This window comes from Melospiza melodia, chromosome 3 (genome assembly GCF_035770615.1).
Source record: "Melospiza melodia melodia isolate bMelMel2 chromosome 3, bMelMel2.pri, whole genome shotgun sequence".
NCBI classification, from domain to species: Eukaryota; Metazoa; Chordata; class Aves; order Passeriformes; family Passerellidae; genus Melospiza; species Melospiza melodia.
The window spans coordinates 13,743,006-13,765,883 of record NC_086196.1 but is presented as its reverse complement, the minus strand read 5'-3'; the positions used below and the strand labels follow the sequence as shown (position 1 = coordinate 13,765,883).

Sequence of the window (22,878 nt, the reverse complement as noted above, 5' to 3'; positions counted from 1 at the left end):
GACTACCTGAGGTCATGACACAGTGAGTATATTCCCTTCACCAGTGTACTTTGCTGGAGTTTTATGAAAAGAAAGAAAAAAAAATAAACATAAAACAAAGAATACTAAGAACAACCCTCAGACTTCACCTTTTCATGCATACATAAAGGGCTGCAAGTTACACTAGTGATATTTTTAGGCACTAGCTCTTAGCATCAACCATCTTCTGACTCTGGCAATGAACTATCCTGAGGTACTTGATGGCGCATGCAATGCATATTGAATTAAAGTTATTTATAAGGATGAAAATGTAGCATTCAGGAAATATTCCCTACCTTTCTCATGGCATAAAAAGATGCCCCCCCCAACAACTTTATGTTCTTTGCTCCTCAGGAGCTTCCTCCCTCAGACTGCTGTATCTTTAGTGTCAATGGGATCTTCCAGGAGCAATGAGTGTCCTTATAAAGTTTGTTTTGCTGATGCAAAAGCACAATTTCTCTGACTTTTAATTAAAAGGGTACCTTCATTTCAAAGTCTGTCTCCAGAGCTCCAGGGTAAATGTTTATACAAGGCAGAGACATACAGAAGATAGAGAACACTGAAGAAGCAGTGACTGCAGGCTGCCCAAATACGGCTGCTCTCGTATTTTTAACAGAGAACCTCATTGAGATGCCGCAGAGCCTTATCAACCCCAAACATCTTTGTTTCCATACCAGCACTCACAGGCCTGGCAGTATCACTGCACTGCAGTGAGGCTGCTCAGCAAACCTGGCAGGGCAGCAAAAGGCACCACTGTGTTCTCAGGGACAGGAGGAAAAAAGGTTATTGGCTTTTCCCCAGCAGGATGGCCTATGTCAAAGAGAAACCCACAAAACAGGCTATCTGGTCTCACTGCCATGGATGGATGACAGCATCCCCACTCAAAACAGATGGGCAGCTTTTGCTTAGGTCACACTAGGAATTAGACAAAAGGAAGATTCAAAAAATTCTGGGCTGGGGTAGATTCCTGACTGCTCCAATTTGCTCCAGTTCCCGTCTGGTTGCTCTTGGCTCCAAGGTGCTGTTCCCATGTCCCAAAACAGCCATAGCCCAGATCCTGGCCCCATCTCCCTCAGTAAACTCTTTCAGATTTAAAAGGCTCTCAGCAAAACACTGCAGCTGAACAGCAAAAATAATATAAGATACACTGGATAGCCCCAGTAAAAAACAGGCAGTGGAGACCGGAGATACAAAAGCCATGCTTTACACATTCAGCAGTTATGCAAAAGCACTCTGCCATTATCAAAGAACACAGAAAAATAGGAAAGTCAGGAAAAAATTTATTTTTGCCTTTATTACAATATATATTTCTACTCTTGTTGCATTCAGCAGATCAAAATGAAGTGTTAAAACTATTTTCATCACTGCAGTAGCACATACATTTACAGAGTAAACACTGTATATAAATAGTCTTTCAAATAATAACAAACCATATCTACAAATAAAAAATATCCAATACCTCTTTCTCCTCCTTCCCCAAATTACAGCAGTAACAGTTTATGTTCAGCATAACTAATGTCACAAGTACAACATTCTTTCCCTCCCATGACCCAGCTAGAGTGGTGTGGTCATCAGCATCAAGAAAATAAACATTAGTCACTCCTCACTGCTGCATATTCTAGTTTCTGTGTATTGTATGAATAGAATATACTGTGATCTAATGTGTCTGCATACTTATGTTAACATATTCTTTCTGTAACAAAAACCAGCATTACACTGCAAGCAAGGTTGATTTTTTTCTTTCACAGAAAGAGTAGCATTTTTTAAATATATTTTTCTGCTACATGAATTAACAAAGCAGTTTAAATATTACCCTAAAATTATTCAGCTACCAAATCAAAATGTCTTATACGTTCTGGAAAAGCATGGTGATGTTTCTAGCAGGTCAAACCCTTGATTTTCATGTAAGTGGTTTTTTTGTCAGTAAATTTGATAAAAGTTACAGCAACACACGCTCCTGACAGCATTCAGCTATATTTCAATTTCAGATACAAAGGGGGATGCAGCAACTCAGAAGCGAAGCTTTGAACGTCACAGAATCACAGAAAAGTTGGTCAGAAGGGACCCCTGGAGGTCATGCAGTCCAACTTCAGCCTTAAAGCAGATGGATACCAACACTAGATCAAGTCAGCCATAACCCTGTTTAATCAAATCTTGAAAAACTCTGGGACAGATTCTGCAGCACCTCAGGGTCACCTGTACCAGCAATGCACTCTGGCCACAATCTGACAATTAAAACAGTTCCTTATTCACATTATCATTTTGTTTTAAATACTAAAGGCAAGAAACAACCCTAGATTGCCTATTTATTAAGTTATAAATAAATATATCACAGGCTTTAATTGTGGAGAACTTTCAGGGACCATCTTTTCTGGTGGGAATTGCTGCATGTACCATCTTGGAAAAATAGATTTTAACTACTGTTAAGGATAAAAACCACAAAACTGACAGCCTCTCACTGAAGAGAACAGTTAGCTTTATTTTATATATTTTATATAATAAATGCATTGAAATAGGCCTTTACCAAAACAGAATTTAAATAGGATGCAGCTAGTACATCTGTCCATTTATTCAATGATTAATGACAAGTATTAATAGATAATTAAAGGAAAGTGTGGCTATATTTAGAGATGCAACCATCTCAGTTTGGCAATCTGCAATCCCCACTGATTGTCTTTCAGAAAATCTACCCCATATTTCTTACACCTTGAAGTAAAAAGATATTTGCATTTTCTTTAAACTTTCAAGAGAACATAATCAGTTCTGGGTTGTCAAACACTTGTCAAACAAATATCAAACACACATTTCTTCCTCTTTGTGTCTAATCCTGATACGTCCAAAGCAGATATTTACCTTTCCTGAAGTAGCAATGTTCATATGAAAGGAAGACTTAGGGAGGGCTCTCCACTGCACACTGCAGCTATGTAAAGCATTGCACATGTTCTCATTACTATTGAAGGCACAGAGAAATCATAAATTGGCCCACTTAGAACCCAGATAAAGTCTTCAGCAGTAAAACTTAGAAAATCCCTACCAGAGTGTTCCCATCCTATCTACATTGCGATCACTCTTGACACGCAAAACCAGAATTTGTTGTTAAGAAAGAAATGTGATACAGAGCAGCCATTTCCAAATTTCTGGGTGATGAACAACCATAATCACATCTTAAAATGTCTCCTGGACCACTCTTCCTTCCTGTTATTAAACTCTTAAGTGAAAACACTACAAAGCAGCTGCAAAACACTTACCATAGCCTTAGATCACAAGCTGGCAGAGACCACAGCTTGGGAACCACCAGTGTAGTCATACTGAAATACAATATACATAGAAGCCCATGATGCCATTTTCAGCATTTCAGAGAACAGTTAGACTTTTCAGTATAATCCAAAAGGAAAAAAAAAAATTTCTTTCCTATCTACAACGTATTTGAAATCATTTGGCATGTGGGCACTTGGAGTCCATATTTTAAGTACCACATTGTGTAAAGGCAGACCATTTGGAAAATGTTATCAACTGATCCACAGTATTGCTTTTAGTGCACACAGTTCAGTCTTAAGGCTGTCAAAAGCAATATCTACAGCTTGTGTCTGGATAAATATGGAAAAAAAAAAAAAAGAGATTTCATTATCTTAAAGGAGAGTAAATTGCACTAAAAGTATCCATTCTTTATGATACAAAACAAAGCAAAAACATCCATACAGTAAAAACCTGAGATGCGTCATTCACCAGCATCAAAATTCACATTTTAACCAAAATAATATTTCAAACAAAACTATTCCATTTTGATAAAATCCTTACTATTTTTGGCTCAGTAAAAAATCTTCAACCTCCGCACACTGCATGTGGGAAAGATGTGTTTACTGAAAATCACCCACTTCAGTAAGGTGGGCACTATCCGCAGCGGCCTGTATCTTCCACCTGAACACGGACCTTGATCCAAAAAGCTACTCCTGAAGTATGATAGTTCTCAAACTGAGAAAGATTGGAAGAATCTGGCCATCCTATTTCATTTACTTTCAATTTAGAATACATATAATTTATTTCCTCAGAAATGTCCCATGTCAAAACAGGCTGGAATCAATCAAACACGTCTCAATTGGTTTTGACAGCTACACTGATTTACATCTGCTGAGGACCTAGCCCAGTAATTAACTCTTAAACAAACAGTTGTTGCAAAGGAAGAGAGGAGGAATCATTTGCTCCTTCAGAGAGAAGGATTTTGCTATATAGATTGTAATCCCTGTTTGTGTCACCAGATAATGTCAGGAATGGTGAGCACTTTCAGCTCCGTTACTGGCAAGGGGTTCTGACAGGATGGAAGATGGCTTCAGTGATGCAGAACAGAAGTGGAATCACTTTACAACCTTATGGCATGATTACCTGCAACCCCAACATCACTGCACTTTTAATTGACCTTATATAATGAAAGTGCATGGCAAAATTTGAGGAACTGGGAAAGGACCTAGAAAAGCAACTCCTATTCCTAACAAGACTTCCCTTGTCTGGAAACCTAAGTAAGTATGAAAAAGCATTGCTAAGTTTGCTCACAGCAGAAGAATACAATGCTCACAACTTCACAGATCCCAACTGAACTGTCAACAGCAAAAGCCAAGTGGTGTCCTTTCAACACAAGCCAACCCAGTCTTCGAGGTGAGACCAACAATTTAGAGATGTGATTAAGATGAGGCTGGATGTACATCCTGAGTTTCAAATGGTGGCAGAGGTTCTCTCCAGTAGGTGAACTGGCTGTAGGTGTCAGAACAAGGGAAGTCTGAAGAATTACTTCTTTTCAGCAAAGGGAAAATGTGATCTACCACTTCACAGAGTCTGACATAGCTGGAAAACAAAAAAAAAAAGAATGCTGAACCATTTCAGACCATCTTTATTTTGAATTTTTTACATGTCCCAACCACTAAGGCATGACTACATTTACAAACAGACAAAGTGCACAAGTCACCCTCCTCAAAGCAATAAAACTAAATTTAATTTTGGTGCCCAGCTGCCAGAAAGGATTCAGAGTTAGGATAAGAAATTCATTCTAATCTGTTCATTCTAACAAATGATACTTACCTAGTGAGAAACAGATGCCATTTTACACATAGATCATCTGCTAAAATATTCAAACACCACATTCTGCCTCTCCATTTCTGTCCAGCTTGGCTCAAGCAGTTCCCTGCACAACTGATTATTCATATTTTATGCACATATGGCTGCCCTTCAATTAAAGACACCAACACTTAATATTACTAAAAGCCATTCCAGTGCTAGGGGTTACCAGTGCCTAAGCATCTTTCTGGAAGCACCTGACCCTCTCTTCAGATTTTGTTTTCTGGCTCTTCTAGATAGGAGATCCAGGAAAAGGAAATTTTGAAAAGGCAGATGGTATCAGCAAACTAGTGAGTCTCATTCTTATGCAGACTAAATCATCCACTTTTAAATATTTTACATTAATAAAGTAGATGGAATTTATTATACTAAATAAAAAAAAAATCTTTTTGTCAGTTTAGCTGAAGGGAAGTGGAAAGTCTGTATTTTAATCTAAATCTTTTTTGTTTTGTTTGAAGAATTATAAAGAATCTTTAATTACTAAAATTGAATGGATCTTTGGGCAACTTGAGTCATAAATTAGAGTAAATGAATTTAGTCCATGAAGTGTTAGGGATAAGAGATTACTTACGATGAGATGTTTGTCTTTGCATGCTCTTGTATAAGTTCTCCTTTGGGGTTAACTGTAAATATCCTGTTTAAAGAAACCCCTACTTGTTTGTATGAATAAACATCCTAAAAGAATAAAAAAGAAGAAAAATCATGATTCCGCCTTTGCAAAATCATGTGTAATCTTGCTGCAATATATTACACAAAAGAACATATTTACACAGAACTGGTACTAAATTCACCTAGTTATTGTGTGCCTGAAATTCTCCATTATGTTACAAACGAGGTCAATCTAATGAAATGTTCAAGAAACAGACAATTTCCTGCTAGATAAGCAGCTTTCCACTTCAGTTTAAACTGTTAATCAAAATCATGTTCATTTTTTTCAGTAACTCCCCTTGACACAATAATAACGTTCAGTAAAGAACTAATGACATTTGGTGTAAGAGCACATTAACACCTTCATTTTTCCTTCAGAGAATATTTAATGCCCTTTGTGCATTGTACCAAGTATGTTACAACAGTGTACAGAGGTTAAAATGTAACTGACACATAAAACAGGAATTATTTTTTAAGGGCAAGGTCTTACAAAATTCGTAAGAAATATGTCTATACTAAAGCCATCACTTAGCTCTTGAGTTCAGATTTGTGGCATACTCATATGGCATACTCCATGTCAGAACAAGGGAAAAAGAAGGGAAAACAAGAAATATATGCTAAAACAGCAGCAGTGAGCCACAGCAGGTAATGCAGATACAACTATGGGAAGTACAATTAGAAGTCAGAATTAAGAATGTCTTCTACAAAATTCAGATTGTTAAAGAAAACAATAAATAAGTTTTGATCTGCTCTGAAGAAAAGCTCAACAAAATCAAAGTTGAAAATATCTCCCAAAAGATCAAAGCAAAACCAATTTCCATTTTGCTAACATAAATCATGGTTTCAAAAGCCAAAATGGTGAAAAACTGGAACATTAATGAAACCACAAAGTTTATTATTATTTCTATATTGTAAAGACTGTTCAAAAAGTTAGGTAATTGAACAAAAGAGAAGAGCAGTCATTTCAAGAATTCAGCATCATGGCAGTCCACACACTGTCTACACCTGTAACACCCATGTGTACAGAAATTTCTCTGAGTTTGTTCTTGGAAAAAACAATCAAAACCAAAAACATAAGACAACAACAACAAAAAACCAACTTCCAAAAACCCCAAAACAGAAAAACAACAGAAAACCCAGAGCAGAAAACTGAGAAAGCTGTGATCCTGAGCTATACAAAACCTGTGGCACATTGCACACCTGAAGCCTGCACTCTGGCAGCAAGCATAGGAGTGAGCTACCAGTAATAACTTCAGAAACAATAACTTACTGTTTTACTTGAAATAGTATTGAAATAAAATCATTATTTTAATGCATGTTTCCCTGAGGTTCAAATAAAAATGGAACTAGAGGTAGTTACTATCTGTAATACAACATTACAGAAGTTTTTAAAATATTATTTCATAATCCTATGTTTAAAGGTGCCTTGATAATGGAAACTAAGCTGCCTATATATAACAGCTCAGTACAGCAATGGGATAGTGAGGAGCTCTGTAAGCTCTGACATAATGCTTTTAAAGAAGGAGTAATTACATGCCAGGGTTCCCCCTCAGCCCAAGCCCATGAGACTGTTTCCTCCTCTAGATGCTTAACAGCATTCTTTGGTCCAGGGCAGGAGCCTTCTATAGCCCAAATATCCAGTCTGCCAACAGGTGACAGATCTGTCTTTCCTTTCCTATGTCTAATATGTCATTTTCTATCCTTTTCTATGTCCAATATATCATATTGGACATATCCTTTTCTCTGTCCAATATATCACTTTCCATACAAAGTGGAACCTTTTGACTTCAATGGGACATTCAAGGTTATTTGAGTGTACTGAGAGAGGTGTAAGTCCCACCAATATTAATCTGGAATATTTTCTGTCTGCCCACAGTTACCTCACTGCCACTGTATCTGTGTGGATTAAAATGAGATCATTGTTTCTACACAAGCTTAACTGCTAATTTATGCAGATATAACCTAGTTACTTTGCTGCTCTTCCATCTCTAAATCCTACATCATGGTATTTTTGAGGAAGAACCTTAATACTTTCTTTTGTACAGGGCCTAATAAAATGTGCTTAATTCTCATTTAAAGCTTCTAGGTTCTAATACAACAGAACCATGAAATAACAGCAACATTTCTGTTCTCTGCAATAGAAATAAATTCAGCTATTACTTACAGCAGGTCTGTTTCCAAAAGCAGCATAAAAGGGCTCTGTGTTAGGATAAAACAAATTCTTGATGTCTGTCAAACACTGAACTTTAAATTTTTCTGGCTTCTTTTCTATGACCTCCCTGAAAAGATAAAAAAGGGAAGCTGAATAAGTACACATGAAATACACCACAAACCATGTTATCTTCTTTATTCAACATTTTCTAGATACTGCTGCATAGCATCCACTCTTCTCCAATAAATCTTTTAGAAGTCAGATTGCCCATGAAGACAAAACAATATTCCCAAGCTTACACAATGGGCACAGAAAATAAATCCTCTGAAACAAGGTAACCTCTATTGAAGCCTACATTACAATGATGACCACTGAGCAAGGATACTGGATTACAGGGAGCATCTGCTAAATCAATCCTTATGAGACATAAACTCTCACCAAGTAAACTGCCTCTTGAGAACTGCAGAATGGCTCATAGATTATATCAGCCCTCACTGTTTATGGTGCTTTTTTTTAAATTTTATTTTTAAAAGGATTGCAATCACCATATGTGCTAGAAGCACCTCAAACTGTTAAGACAGAATTAGAGTCAGGTTCTCCACCACTGCTGATTAGCAAAAGTTAAGGAATAAAGGAATCTTCTATTTCTCTTCAGCTACTTCTTGCAGAACAGAGAATTCATTAATGAACACAGGAGTTATCTCATCTCTGGGCAAAAGCCCTTTCACAACAACTTCTCTTGGCAAGAGGACTAAACAGGTGGCAGAGTCTGGAATTCCCATAACATAGGAAGATGCCAGCATGACACAAAAACACTTAAGAAGCTCAGAATCCAAGATCCAAGTACCAACACAAATGTCAAGGCAGATGTGAATAGTACAGAAGCTTCATGGGAGTAAAGCAACCCTTTGGAACAGCAGATCCATGCATAAATCAATGCCTGAGAATGTGCAAAAGATGAATAAAACCACCTTTCCTCAGCCTCACATACAGCTGATCTCAAACCTACAAGGATTAAATTTATGGATAAAACAGTGAAGTAATTTATTGCCCACACACCTCAGCAGTTACAATAGTGTACACTGAAAGATGGGCATTCCTTAGTCTAAACAAGGTACCAAAAGGAGTATCATTTTAAAGGCATTTCTAGATACAAGGAGTATAAGATAGCAGTAACTACTTTTCACTGCATTTATTACTTAATCAGTATGAGAAGTGCACTCTAATACCTCCATGGTTTCTTATATTTAGAATGTGACTGGTAAGACAGCCTGTAGCATGTCACTCAATCAGGAGAACATCTGAACAACCTTCCATTAAAAATTCTAATGAAATACATCTTGTCACAGCAGCTTTTAACAGCTTAAAATATTTTCAGTAATCACTTGACATGCTTCACTGAATTAGGCAGAAGGTACAATATTCATAATCTGTGCTGTTATTATTCACTCCCCACAGTTCAACACCTAGGAAAGATAACATTGTCCTCATAGAATCCCACAGTGCAGTCAGGCATATAAAAAGTTAATTTCATTTTCACATTAATTTCTTCAAAATCCATCAAGAAATAACCTTCCAGAAAAATATACTTATGCCAACTGGAACACCTTACAGGTAAAGACAAGAATGATTGCTATTAAAATGTTCACAGAAATATGCCAAAAATGTGGACATTTCTCTCTAAATATGAACACACAATGTTAAACACATGAAGTCACCAAGTTGTACCTACTGGTAAACAGTGAACACAGCTGTGCCTTAATATACATCTAAGATATAAACTAGGCAAAAATAGATATTGAGCAACTACTGAATTTTGGTCTTTCTCTAACAAAATTTCTTAATTAAATTTTGCACCAATATGTAAAAAAAATTAAATTATTAATTATTTCAAGCACTCCGACTCAAAAAAGCTGATAATCCAGACTCCACTTCCGTCTCTGTAAAAGCAAAATTGCGTTACCTGTGAAGAGCTGAGAATAGGCTGCTTGGACTCAGCAAAACTGGCCCCTGAGGCAGCACAGTTCCTCTTTCATTGACCCAGTGCAAGTATCCTCTGGTCATGCCTGCCATTCCAATAGCTCGTGCTGAGCAGTACAAAAATTTATATCCATTTCTGTGAGCAGATATAAAAGAAACTACTTTAAAAATAAAGCAGGTGTCTAGATAGTAATAATTTCGAGGGTTTACTTTTACATGAATCAAATCGTGGCTGTTAAATAGTATGTTTAACCCAGACTTAATTTAAAAGAAGTAAAAACATTTATGCCAAAACACTCGGTAATTAAAACCCATCAAGCTCCACTGCATTTAGTGATTACACCTGAAGAGGGCTCATTTATCTCTGCTCCTCTCAGGACTTGCGACTCCTTATGGTTATCTTTCCATCCCTGTGTGGTGGAACCATTGTCCTTAGAATTAAATGGAAAGACATCTGCAAAGAGGAAAACACTTGGCATGAAGCAGACAATGGTCTATTGGCCTTTGCTGTATTAACAGTGTTGCATTTCTGCCTCTCAGGCCTCTGCAAAAAAAGATGTCCAGCAATAACACATCTTCTCAAGCTGGAACAACTTGAGCTTCAAAACACAGTATGAGAAGTAATCTTTAACCTGACACTGAAATGAAAGTTTTGGCGTAAGTCACAGGTTGCCTTTGATTCTGCTCATGTTAGAACAGAATCCTATCTTATAGTAGCTCAACTTAGCAGCTTACTTTCCAATTTCTATTGAAAAATAATTTTCATAAAACAGACTGTATTCAGTACACGCATGGTCATTAGATCAAACTATTAAGCATTTATATGGAGTTCCACTGTAATATAGCCATGACATAATTAACTCAGTAATTTGAAAACCAACATGACTCAAATCTATTTTTTTCCCCTATGCTTACGATCATCAAAGCCCTAACAACTGATAATGCTGGTAGGCACAGAAATAACAACTGCAATTAAAAAAATTAATTAACATTTCCACCAAATGTAATGCAGAGGTATTACATAAAACTCAGCATGTGAATGCCCAGACTGTCCTGTGTTTTCTGCGAACACGTTTGTCTAACATGCAGAGAAGTGTCTCTGGCATAATTTAGATTCCAACATCCATAATTTATAATTCATCATCCATGTAAAATAAAAAGCAATAAACGAGCCTTAGCAGAACTCTAGTACACAGAACAAATCAGATTAACTAAGAGGAGAGTTGTGATGTGTACCAGAGGCTCGTCACACGTTCATGGTAATTTATAAGAAAAGCTGACATTCTTGCAATAAAAGAAAAACTCACAGATAGAGGGATTTTGCTTTTGTTGTCATAAAGCAGGTTTTGCTCTGCATATCATGCAGGAGACATTTACACTGTGTAAGCATCACTAAAGCAAGAAGATACTGATGAAATTGACACCCTTATAGGTTAAGAGAAGCGCAGAGAAATTTAAATTTTTACACACAAATGAATAAACACTAGCCATAGATGCATGCAGATTTACTGAATACTCACTGGCTCACTTTATGGTACAACTTTGCAATCCCTTGGTGTGTCCAGTCTTTGCCAAGAGTTGGCAAAATATGACCTAAAGTATCTGACCTAAATAAAGGAAAAACAATATACGTGAGCTGAAAAAACCCCATACTTATAATAACAGTCAAGTCTAATACAAATCCCACTAACTTACTTGGAAGCTGCAAATGGAAAAAGGTATTCTGTAAGGAACTGATTGTCATCAGAAGAGAATTAGTTTATTTCCTTTTTTTTTTTTTTTAGATAGACTGACATGCTCATCCTGGGCCATGTTGCTTAAATTGCTGCTGTGCCCCAAGATGGATAAGCTTGTGCCCCAAAAGGTAATACAGAAGTCACAGCACACAAGCATCACTCAGACCTCTAGGAGGCCACCAATGCTAAACATAATTTTTGAGGTTTATGTTGTTTTCTAAATAAACCAAACCTTCTCATAATGGACATTTATGAGAAATTTAAAGTATAAGGTAAGTCACATTTTAGCTTACTTCAAACTAACTTCTCCACATTAAGCCAGGAGTTGGTCAGGCGTAAACTATTTTCAAATATTCTTTCTGGCTTCAATGTATTTCTGGCTTCATATGATAGAAAAATATTTACACTATAACAACAAATAGTGTAAATGAGCATCTTGCTTGACAAAGTACTGTACAGATACACAGTAAGAAGTCTACATCCTGAATAACTTGCATCTTAGAGGAAGAAACATTGGGCAGTGGCTTAGGAAGGATTTGCACCAGCACTGTAAGGTGAAGTGATTCAATAACTCTGGGCAGATCAACAGCAGAGAGAATAGATCCCACTCACTTTATTGAAGCTTAAGAAAGCTAAATGGGGAGAGATGTTAATTTACATTGGCATCAAACGAGAAGTTTGACATACAACGGATAAATCACAAGAAAGAAGAGAAATTCAGTCTAAATCAAGTATTTTAATTTCCCACAGACTGCTCTTGAAAATTATTTTTCCTTTTTTTTTCCTAATTAGATATAGCTAAGTTTGATTTTGAAATAAATTAATTTCAAAACAATTAAACATCTCACTACAAAAGACAATGCTTGTATTTTTATTTCATGCTTTCCCTGTTACACAGACAATTGTCTTCCCTAGTGTTAAATACAATAAATAAATAGAAACCAGCAAGTCAGTAAATCCTTTTGGTCACTCCAAAATTATGAGTTTTACCCCAAGTACTAATCTGAAACCTTCCATCAGATTCTAGCTCTGACATTGATTTTGGAGTCTAGTATTCTCAGTAATATGCCTAACACTGGAATGCCCCAGGAGTGCCATTTAAAACAAAATTAATGTTTCTTATTTTTAATTACTCCTTCATATTTAATTACTCCTTTTAATTACTACCTACATCATGAGTGTGATGCAACAAAAAGGTCAAGATTTTGCAGAAGGTCCTCCAATACTATCATGAAACACCAACAGGTAACAAATAATGGGTACATATGGCATGTGTCTATTAAATTAGGAATTCAACTAAAGATTGTTGTACTGTTTGAAAGCCAAATGTAAAAATTAAAAATATTAAAAAAAAAACAACAACAACCCAAAACCAAGAAACAAAACATCCCAAAACACTTGTATATGAAAATTTTGTGATTAACACTCCTTGGTAATTATATTTTCCTTTAAACTAAAGAGGAAAATCCTTGTATATAAAGTCTCTCTCTGTTCATGCACTCACCGTGTGATTGTCCCATCAATATCAGAAATAACAACTTTATCATCCCAATTCCATAGGTAAATGGTGCCTTCACAGCGGCAAGTGCCTTGATACTGGGTTGTAACACTAAAGGTCACATCATTGGGGCCATTCTTGAGCTTTAAGCTTTTCTGCAAGACATTAGCAGCAAGGTGATCAACAAACTAAGCATGTGAAATGGACACAGTGTAAAAGCTGCACATGAGCATTGCCTTGGTGTTTTTGGCTGGGGAAGCTGGTGTGGATTTCTCCTCCCATCAAGTCAAATCCATTTGTGGGATTTTTTTGCCCAAAGATCAGGGTGTACTTGGGGGGTAATTTAGAAGGATAGGGAGAACCAGGATGTGCCCCAGGGAGATTTAACACTGGGGAAAAGTAATCTGTGGTGTAAATTGTAGGCTGCAGGAAGCAAAGTAAAAGCAACAACATGAACTGATGAAGAATGACTTTTGCAAGGAGCAAGGGAAATGATATGATGACCCGAGCTGGACCAGTGTTGGTGCCAACAATCAGGTATGCTGCTCTCCTCTCCTGACCATCCATCCTGATGCAATGGAGCCCAAGTCATGGATCTGGAGGGATGGAGGAAGCCCATGGAATGGGAAAGTAGTATGTATCTATGAAAGGATAGGATAGGATAGGATAGGATAGTAGTCAATGAAATGTATGTTTGGTATAGAGATGGTTTAAGAATGTAGTTAAGTTGAATCTGTGGGTAAGGAGGGATTTCAATAAAGAGAAATAAAACAATGGAACAATTAGAAGATATATCAATTATGTGGGACCTGAGTGCGATATAAATAGTAAGGAATGGGGTGGAAATTGTAATAGGTCTGGCTGAGCTGCAGCTCATTTCCCCACAGCTGCCATCACAGTGCTGTGCTTTGCACTGGCAGCTGGAAAGGTGTTTTGGGCACTACTGAGCAGCACTGGCACAGCAGCAGCACTGTCTCTCCAACATTCCTCCCCCATCAAGGGGCTGGGGGTGGCCAGGATCCTGGGAGGCCAGATAATTCAAATTAACCAAAGGGGCATTCCCTACCATACAACATCAGCTTAGATATAAAAGTTAAGGAAAGGAGGAGCAACGAGAGGCATTTGCTATTTTACAATGTTTGCCTCCCGCAGCTGAAGCCCTGCTTTCTAGGAAGTGGCTGAGCATCCCTCACTGGTGGGAAGCAGAGAATATACTTGTTTTTCTCTTTGTTTATCCACCTTATGTTCTCTCCCCTGTCCCATTGAGGAGTGACAGAGTGGCTTGGCTGGGCACCTGCCATCCGAACAGTCAACCCAATTTGGTCACACTGAATTTTATTGCTTTCAGTAGAGGTAATCTAAAAGACAGCACCAGAGGCTTACCATGTGTGGTGTATATTAGGCATTGATTTAAAGAACAAAACAAAACAAATAAACAAAAAAATTCTGTTTCACAGTCATGTAAATTTCAAAAAAATCCCCTAATGTTCACAAACAGTAACAAATGCTGGAATAGGGACCATAAATGGGCAGTTCCCACTCCTAAAGAAAGATACATATGCAGAGAGAAATGTAACAAAAAGTTCCATAAACTCTAATTAAGACCTCTGCTAGGGGGATTTGTGTTCTTCATTATTTTATCTTTTTTGTAAAATAATACATCTCTCACACCAAATGAACTATTACCCTTCAGCCTACACTAACTATCCTTAACTCTCCTACTTTGCTACTCTTCACTGTTTCCTGTGCCACTTATTGACGTGTGGGGCAGGAGGCTACTGATTTAATTCTATTTGAGAAGCTACATGTTCATTTTCCCAAGACCTGTAGGAATTTAACACTCTTTGTGTATCTTTTTCTTCATTATCTTTTTTGCAACTTCTCAATTAGCTAAAAAGTGAAAAGGAGGTGAGAATGCAGAACTCATGGGTAACTGGTGAATCTCTCCCACTTTTAAATCAATTTAAGAGCAGTTTTAACTTCAGCTAATTTCTGCAAGGTTTCTGAAACTGCAAGTCCCACTTTATTTGTGTAACCCCTGGTCTCTCTTTCCAACAGAAAATACCCAACACATCTCATCTGTCTCTTGGGAAAAACTGCATTTCTTACAAATTATCCAGGCAGTGAGTGATGGGCTGTTAAATGCTGTACGCCTCATGTGGGTTTCCTTCAGAAAATTAATTATCTGTACCTAAGATGACAAGAAGTATTTCCCTATAGTAGCCTATTTTTCCAGATCAAATTGAAATGTACAGAACACAAAATTGCAACAGTTTTGTCATCATTAGCCAAAACGCCTCTGTCACAGAGGAAGAGAATTGGCTTCAAAGAAATTAATAAGCTACAAAGAAATCAATAGCCTGGACTCATTATATATTCACAAGTAGCTCTTTCAGAAGTTACTGACAGAAAACTGTACTCATGCAAAATATGACTATCTGCCTATAAATGAGAGAAAAGGAAAAGAGAGGAAGGAGAAAGAAGAGAGGTCCATCAACATATACACATTTCACTACAAGGATACTACAAGGAAGGATGTGGTTCCAATACACTTACTCAAGTGATAAATACAACTTTGGAATTTGATTTTTTTCTAAATGAGATCCCATCTCCAAACCCCAGCACGTGCTGCAAGGAACAACATTCATGTTTAATACAGAAAAGAGAAGGGAAAAGGCTTTTTTGAAAAATATAATGAGAGAGAATTAAACGCAAGATGTAAGAGCTAATTAAGCTTTGAAGCCTGAAAAACAGTAAAGATTTATGTTGTGTTAGAAATGCCATTTCAGGACAAGGATGTAAAATTAACTCACAAGTTGGTCAGAAGTGAGTCGAAGTGATTTTTTGTAACTGATTCCAGACAATAATGAGAGATGACTGGAGTTGGCTTGCAATGACCCGAGGTTTTGTTTGGCAGCTCTTGGGTCTTCGTCACTTGAAGAAGATTCATCCTTTATTCTGGAACATTGCACACACAGAAAATGATGTTATCATGCCTGGAAACGCACCTCAGTAGCCATTAAAAATGCATTAACAGTGAGTCACCAAATAAGTCATTGATTCTCTGCTACCAATACTGTCTCACGGCAGGTCATTCATATCATGGGCTTTAATATATCAGTGAAGTACCAAACTTTCATTCACACATTGTCCATTATTCAAACTTGGATTGTTACAGGCAAGTGAATGGCTATAACAGTTTTCATTACTTAAATTTAATGAATAAAAATTAATGTATTATATTAACTCAAAAATCTTATATGATGAAAAAATAATACCCATTAGATATTATAACTTTAAAAATCCTCTGTTCTCAAAAGAAGAGGCACTTGCTATGCTGAATTTCTCTGTCCCTCTTCTCTCCTCCCCCAAAAAATCTAAAAATTAATTTAAAAAAAATGCAGGTTATGGAAGTTTTATTAAACAAAATAATTCCTCATGTTCTTTCAATGAGCAGCTTCAAATAACAGGATTATTCATTTCCGGGATTTGCAGGATTACCCTGTTCAGAATACAATGATGAAAAGTCATAAAACCTGAGCTCCCTCACAGTATTCTGTTTAAATACACATTGGAGTAATTACTTTTGTTCTCCTACAACCATTTTTTAGAAACTTCTTAAGGGTATTCTATCTCAGAAAGAATGTTTTCCTACAGTAAAAAATCCTATCACTGTAGGTGTAACTTAAAACTCTTTCAGATCCTACAAATCTGGTCTTTAAAACAATCAGTATTTGGCCTTTTATTGCAATCACACCTGGAGGTATATTTGGTAGTCTTGACCCAATATCAAGGTACTGCATGTCATGACTAGCAATGTTTAAAAGCCTATCTTATCCTTTGTGATATGTGATCTCAAAAGCTTTACTCAACATCCCACTTGTGATATTTTTCTTGCAAACAATAAATTTTTAATGAGAGATTTCTAAGGTCAGGTAAAATTTAAACAAAGAATACCAATTTCAGAGTCCAGTCTGCTTGAACTCTTAATCCCACTTTAAACCTTGTTTTTAAACAATCATGTAAGAAACAGACCTATATGTCACTTGTCATCCTTAGAAGGAAAATCAGCCTTTCCAATTAACTCTGGTTCTCAGTCTCAGAGAGGCAACAGAGACAACAGCTCATCTCCTACAGAATGAGGAATCGTCCTTCCAGCACATCTGCCTGGACTGCAACTGCTGACCACCAGAAAGAATGAGAGCTTTTTGTTTCAGAAGGGCGACCCCTGAACCTCCCTTAATGAGCATAAAGCATATTGGAATCTGGTCCTTTTCAGCTGTAACTGCAGCCAGCACAAACAAGATGTGTTTACATTAAGATGCATATGCACAGAAAAGGGACAAGGTAGGAGTGCTGTCCCTGGCTAACTCATCCCTCTAAAGCAAGCTAAAACTCATGCCATGGAACCCTCCAAGGTGAGATTCTGGCTGTACAGTGTGATTGTTAGGAGCACAAGAAGGAAGAGACGTCTGCAATCCTGGAAAGAGGCAATAGAAATACATGACTATTGCCTGTGAAAAACACTCTGGAAAGTCCCTTAACTTTCCAAAATATGCAGGAACCAATTAATTTGTCAGGCCATAAATCTAAATAAATAAAAAAAATTTAAGCAACTGGGATCTGACAACAGCTTGGGCTCATCTATGATGTTCCCTTAAAAACTCTAGAGAAATACATGTAGCTTTGGAGAACTGCTCCAATTAGAGTGTGTTTCCAAGGGGCTGGAATGTGAGTCCCAGAGCTGCCAGCCAAACCACAGAAATGCCAGAATGCACCCACAAGGTCTGCAGCCCTGCCATGGGTAAGGGCCTCCTATTTGCACTTCTGTGGTGCAATGAGTAACAAATTTAAAGTATTTCACTGACACAGTATTTCTTTGTTTGAATAGCTGAAGTAACTTGCTTTCATTTTTAAATGATCACTCTTGCTTGTTTCAGGTACAGATGATTTTGGGGGTACCTGTTTGCCCTGCTCATCTGTGAAGACTCTTCTGTAAGTCCACTCTCACTCATGCCTTGCTCTGGTTTTGTTTCCTGTAAAAATACAAGTATGAGTAGCTGTGCATCTCCTGTTGAGCAGAAAGTAGATGCCTTTAGAAAAATAGTTGAAAATCAAATTCTGCCTTGTACTGACTTGGTAAAAATCAACCATGTGTTTGTCTCCTTTTTTTGTAGGCAAATTAAAACCCTTAAAGAATAAAGGCAGTACAAAGAACTAAAAACTGCAACTATAGAACTCAGAACAATAAGTTTTGCAGGGAAGAAGTAGAGAAATATCAGGTTTAACATCTAGTACTGTTGAAGTTCTGAGATTGACTCCATAGCTATGCAATTCATGCACCTCAAATAGCTAGATTTCACCTGAGAAAGTGAAGTATGACTTGGGAGAAGGAAAAAAAACCATAAATTACCTTTCAGAGAATCATTTAAATCTTAAATCCAGTAAAACTTGCTAAAGTGCTTTTATCTTGAGTAGATGCTGAACACTACCAAAGTCATTCCACAAGATTTTTAAATAGTGCTTTACATAGTTCCATTTAGTCACCACAGCTCAAGAGATAATCAAATACTTCCAGAGAAAATCCTGAAAAGTTCAAACAACTAGAATCTCATGCTCTGAAATCCACACCCACAGATCAGTACAAAGGTTAGCTCATGCAAGGTTAAAGGAGTTCTTGACAGAGGCACAACCATAAAATTGTATTAAAAGTTATTTTCTCCCCTCAAGTACTAATGCTTCAGTAGTATAAATTAATATGAAGAGGTTTTACTAGCCAACAATATTTCACATAAAGCTTTGGATTTTTTAGTTTTCCAATGTTCATCCATGACTAAGATTATGATCACAAACTTCTAATGCTCTGAAAAGAAACTCAAAAAGATTTTCAAGCCAATATATATAGTCAGTTTGGCATCTTAGGTTTTGCTGAGTTTTACAGCTCACTCTACTCATAAATATGCCTGCTCTTCAACCTTCGAAAGAAAGATGCTGAGAGGTAGGTAATCTGAGTGCAAACTTTAAATTAGTGGCACAACTCTGATTCTAGGTTTCCAAACAGAGATTTAATACATTAGATACTACTGCCTCAGATCTGTGTAATGAAAATAAATCAAAACTCTTCAGGCAAATGTTTCAGGTAGGGTCTGATCCAAAGCTTTTTGAAGTCAAAACAAACCAGACCTCAGAACACGTTTAATGTGTCAAACTGAGTACCAAGTTACCCTCTGAAGTTCTGAGGGATGAGTATGCAGATCCCAGGCCTCCCACTGCAAGCAGAAGGAAACTCAGCTTGCTTCTTAAACTTACCTCTTTAATAGTGCTGTTCCTCCCTCGCCATGAAAACCACCATCTTCCACCTTTCTTTGGCATCTTGTCCCTCATTATAGATTCCACAGTTGCCTGTGATAAATGGATGGTAACATAAAAAAGACCCAAAATAAAGGACAACCTGACATACATAAATAAAAAGTGCCAAACACACAGTTTTAACTGATAATAAATAGAATAAAAGTAAACATACTGTCTGTGGACCATAAATTCTACTAAAGCAAAATCTAATGGTATCCAGAGCTGCTCTGAAGTAACTTAAGCATGAATACTTATGGTATTTTTAAAAGGAAAATGAAAAAGAAATCAAATCAAAGAAGAAAAAAAGCATAAAGAGATGTTAGTATAACGTCTAGAATGGAGAATCTCCTATTTCTAAGTTTAGTACAAATTATACATCAAAAAAAAGAAATCACTTCCTAAAGGAGGCATCATGCAAAACAGTAACAAACTGACATGCAAGACAGCTATTTACAAAGTTTGTATTCAATCACCAACTTAGCAAAACGTAAAGAATTTACTAACTTCTATGAGTTTATGAATTATCATGCTATGAACTTGACTGAAAATGTTAGAATAGTTTCTTTTATAAACCTTTTCTACTTTACATTGGTTCTACATACTAGACACCAGTAGAAAAGCTCCTTCAATCTATAATGACTGGAGCCTTATGCATTGTAACAAGGGGAGCTGAATTCTTTCACTCAGAGAGAAGCAACAGATGGATGGGAAAATATTAAGGTAAAAGTGGCCACAGGGTTTGTTACACCCTAGAACAGCTTGGACACTTGTATTTCTGAGATGACAGCTTCCATTGCAAGTGAGGTCACCAAAAGAAAGCTGTGATGTTGATTAATCATTTTTTAAAAAATTTTAAAAACTAAGAACTCTTAGCAATTAGAGAGGACTGTGTTCAGATAATGTGCGGCACAATGGATCCCTTTTCTCAGTTTTTCCATAGGTTTTCTTCACTATATTATCTAAAGTATATTAGAAAAAAAGATATGACAGAAAAATAAAGTTGAGTTTTTCAAACAAAATTAAAAAAAACAGGGAGCAGATAGAGCTATGGAGAATGGAGTGCCACAACTGAGAACAACAGCAACAATTGAAGGGGATTCTCAAACACGTCAAGAACTTCAAGTAGATATCCTATAAACTTTTAGTGGCTTAAAATTGTAAAACAAGCTTACAATTAGATGTGCATATAAGCGTATTTTACAGAACATCAGTAAAATTTTTTTGCAAAAGCATCCATTTTCAAATACTTCATAAACTGTTTATTATTAAAGTATCTTAGTATTTCAATTCCTTAACCTCATTACTACAGCAAATCAAAACTCAAAGTAACAAGTCATGAAGAAAACCAGTAGGATGACTGGTAACATAAATGAGTCATTTTAGTTTCAGAGGTACAGTAAACCAAACAAATCTTTCCAAACATACATATGTTCAAACTATAAATATTGGCTTCTCCACTAAATTAAAACTGCACTCTCAAGAAAGTTATCAGCATTCAGAATATAAATTAACCATTAAAAAAATCCAAGCACATTGAATTACACACTCATGAAAGATTTTTCTCAACTGATAACCTATACGAATAATGACATAAGTATAAAACTGTTGAAAAAATTGCCATCTGCTGTAACATTATGGAAAAATATTTTATAGCACTTCTTTCCATTTACACATCCTAGGCAAAATCCAAGACATCTGGCTCAGGCTTTGAAGTGTTTAATTTAAAATGTAGTTACCTTACATTATTTTTATTGCCAATGAAGACCCAAGAGGCACCTATCAAGATCTGAATCACATTGTGTGAGCACCCAACAAATATAGAGTAGGGTAACTATGTACCTTCTGTGGGCATTGGAGTTCCATGGGATGAATCCCACTTTTGATGATTACCAGAACGTTTGCAGTAATGCACAAAACATCTGGCTCTGTGCCATCTTTGAAATTCAAGCAATGTTTACCAGATATTTAAGATTTTTAGGCTCAATTTATTTTATACTGGGATGGTACCCCACAGCTGTACATGACTGCATATAGAGGTAACGTGGCACCAAGAAAGAAACACTGGCAGAGAGTATTCTGGGCTTCGGAGGAATTTTTAGTCCACAGTGATAGCAACAGAGATAGCATTTGAATTCACACATATCCCAAAGATATGTGAAGTGCTGCAAATGGCAGGAGGAAAGTTTAGGTTCAAAAATTTATTAAATCCATGTCTAACCAGGACACAAAATAGGGGTAGTGGTGATACTACTTCTTAATATACATTTACAGTATTTCTGGCACGAGCACCTACGTGGCACCAGGTCATATGGCACTGAACTAACTTCTTCAGCACATTTATATAGGCCAAAACACAGAGTCATACAGCTGTCTGGCACTACCTACCTGGGTTATGAACAACCAACTGAGAAACAAAAAGTTAGCAAGCTGCAGGCCTTCCCCATCTCATATTTAAACCTTATTCACTGAGCTTATTTGTATTTATTTAATAATATATGCAGTATAGATATAAAACAGAAAGCAAACAAAAGTATGCAGCTATAGAAAACACTAACATGGGTCAACGTAATTTATGTTTAAAATCCATATTAATTAAATAAAAAAGAAGTTTTCCTACTTCAAAATAGTTGTAATAACATTAGCCTAGCAAACAAACACTATTCACAGACCAAACTTAGTCCTTATTTAGGCCATAACGTAAGATAAATGAATGGCTATATGTGGGTAGATTTTACTGATGTGCAGATTCTCTTGTACAACCCATTTCCCTCCCTTAATCAGTGGTACCTTTTAAAACTCCTCCTCTTACCAGCCTTCATGTTCAATCTCACCTTTGGCAAAGGTTTCTGGAATGCCTGCATTGCCAGCAGAAGGGGACCAGCTGTCGTCCAGTTGTAGTACCTGGGCATGCAAGGGAGACAATTACAGCATTTTGTAATCCCAAAGCCCCAATTCACAGTCTACCTGGTATTCACCACCTGGCAGGTTAAAGCCATGAAGCATAGATCAAACTCTGACCTGCACTAGTAATAACAGACCCATCTTATTCCACAGAATGCTCACAGGTATTTACCACATACATTTTTCAGGGTATGCAATAGAAGCTAGGCCTTGAGCAGAAAGGGTGTTTGTCATACCTTACTCAAGTCATCATAAACTCACAGAATGGTTGGGTTGGAAGGGACCTTAAAGATCATCTAATTCCAACTCACCTGCCTTGGGCAGTGACACCTTCCACTAAATCAGGCTGCTCAGGGACCCATTCAATCCGGCCTTAAGCACTTCCAGGGACATCCACCACTTCCCTGGACAATCTGTTTCAGTAACTCACCATCCTTATAGTAATAAAGAATTTTTCATCTAAAACTGTTCCCCAGTATCGGATCACT

At 36.9% G+C, this 22,878-nt stretch overlaps 1 protein-coding gene across 6 annotated transcripts in view; it reads right to left on the bottom strand.

The window, feature by feature from the left end:
- Positions 1-1,278: 1,278 nt before the first annotated feature.
- The window catches only part of LPIN1 (lipin 1), an 80,769-nt gene continuing 59,169 nt past the window's right edge, over positions 1,279-22,878 (bottom strand). For all 6 annotated transcript variants that reach the window (XM_063150851.1, XM_063150848.1, XM_063150849.1 and 3 more), the window contains 10 exons: positions 22,321-22,390; positions 19,448-19,540; positions 18,101-18,174; positions 15,952-16,096; positions 13,145-13,293; positions 11,425-11,511; positions 9,888-10,040; positions 7,937-8,051; positions 5,696-5,799; positions 1,279-4,854 (listed from right to left, as the gene is read on the bottom strand). In XM_063150851.1, coding sequence (XP_063006921.1) covers positions 4,695-4,854; positions 5,696-5,799; positions 7,937-8,051; positions 9,888-10,040; positions 11,425-11,511; positions 13,145-13,293; positions 15,952-16,096; positions 18,101-18,174; positions 19,448-19,540; positions 22,321-22,390 — 1,150 coding nt within the window. In that variant the 3' untranslated portion in view covers positions 1,279-4,694. The remainder of the gene's footprint in view (positions 4,855-5,695; positions 5,800-7,936; positions 8,052-9,887; positions 10,041-11,424; positions 11,512-13,144; positions 13,294-15,951; positions 16,097-18,100; positions 18,175-19,447; positions 19,541-22,320; positions 22,391-22,878) is intronic.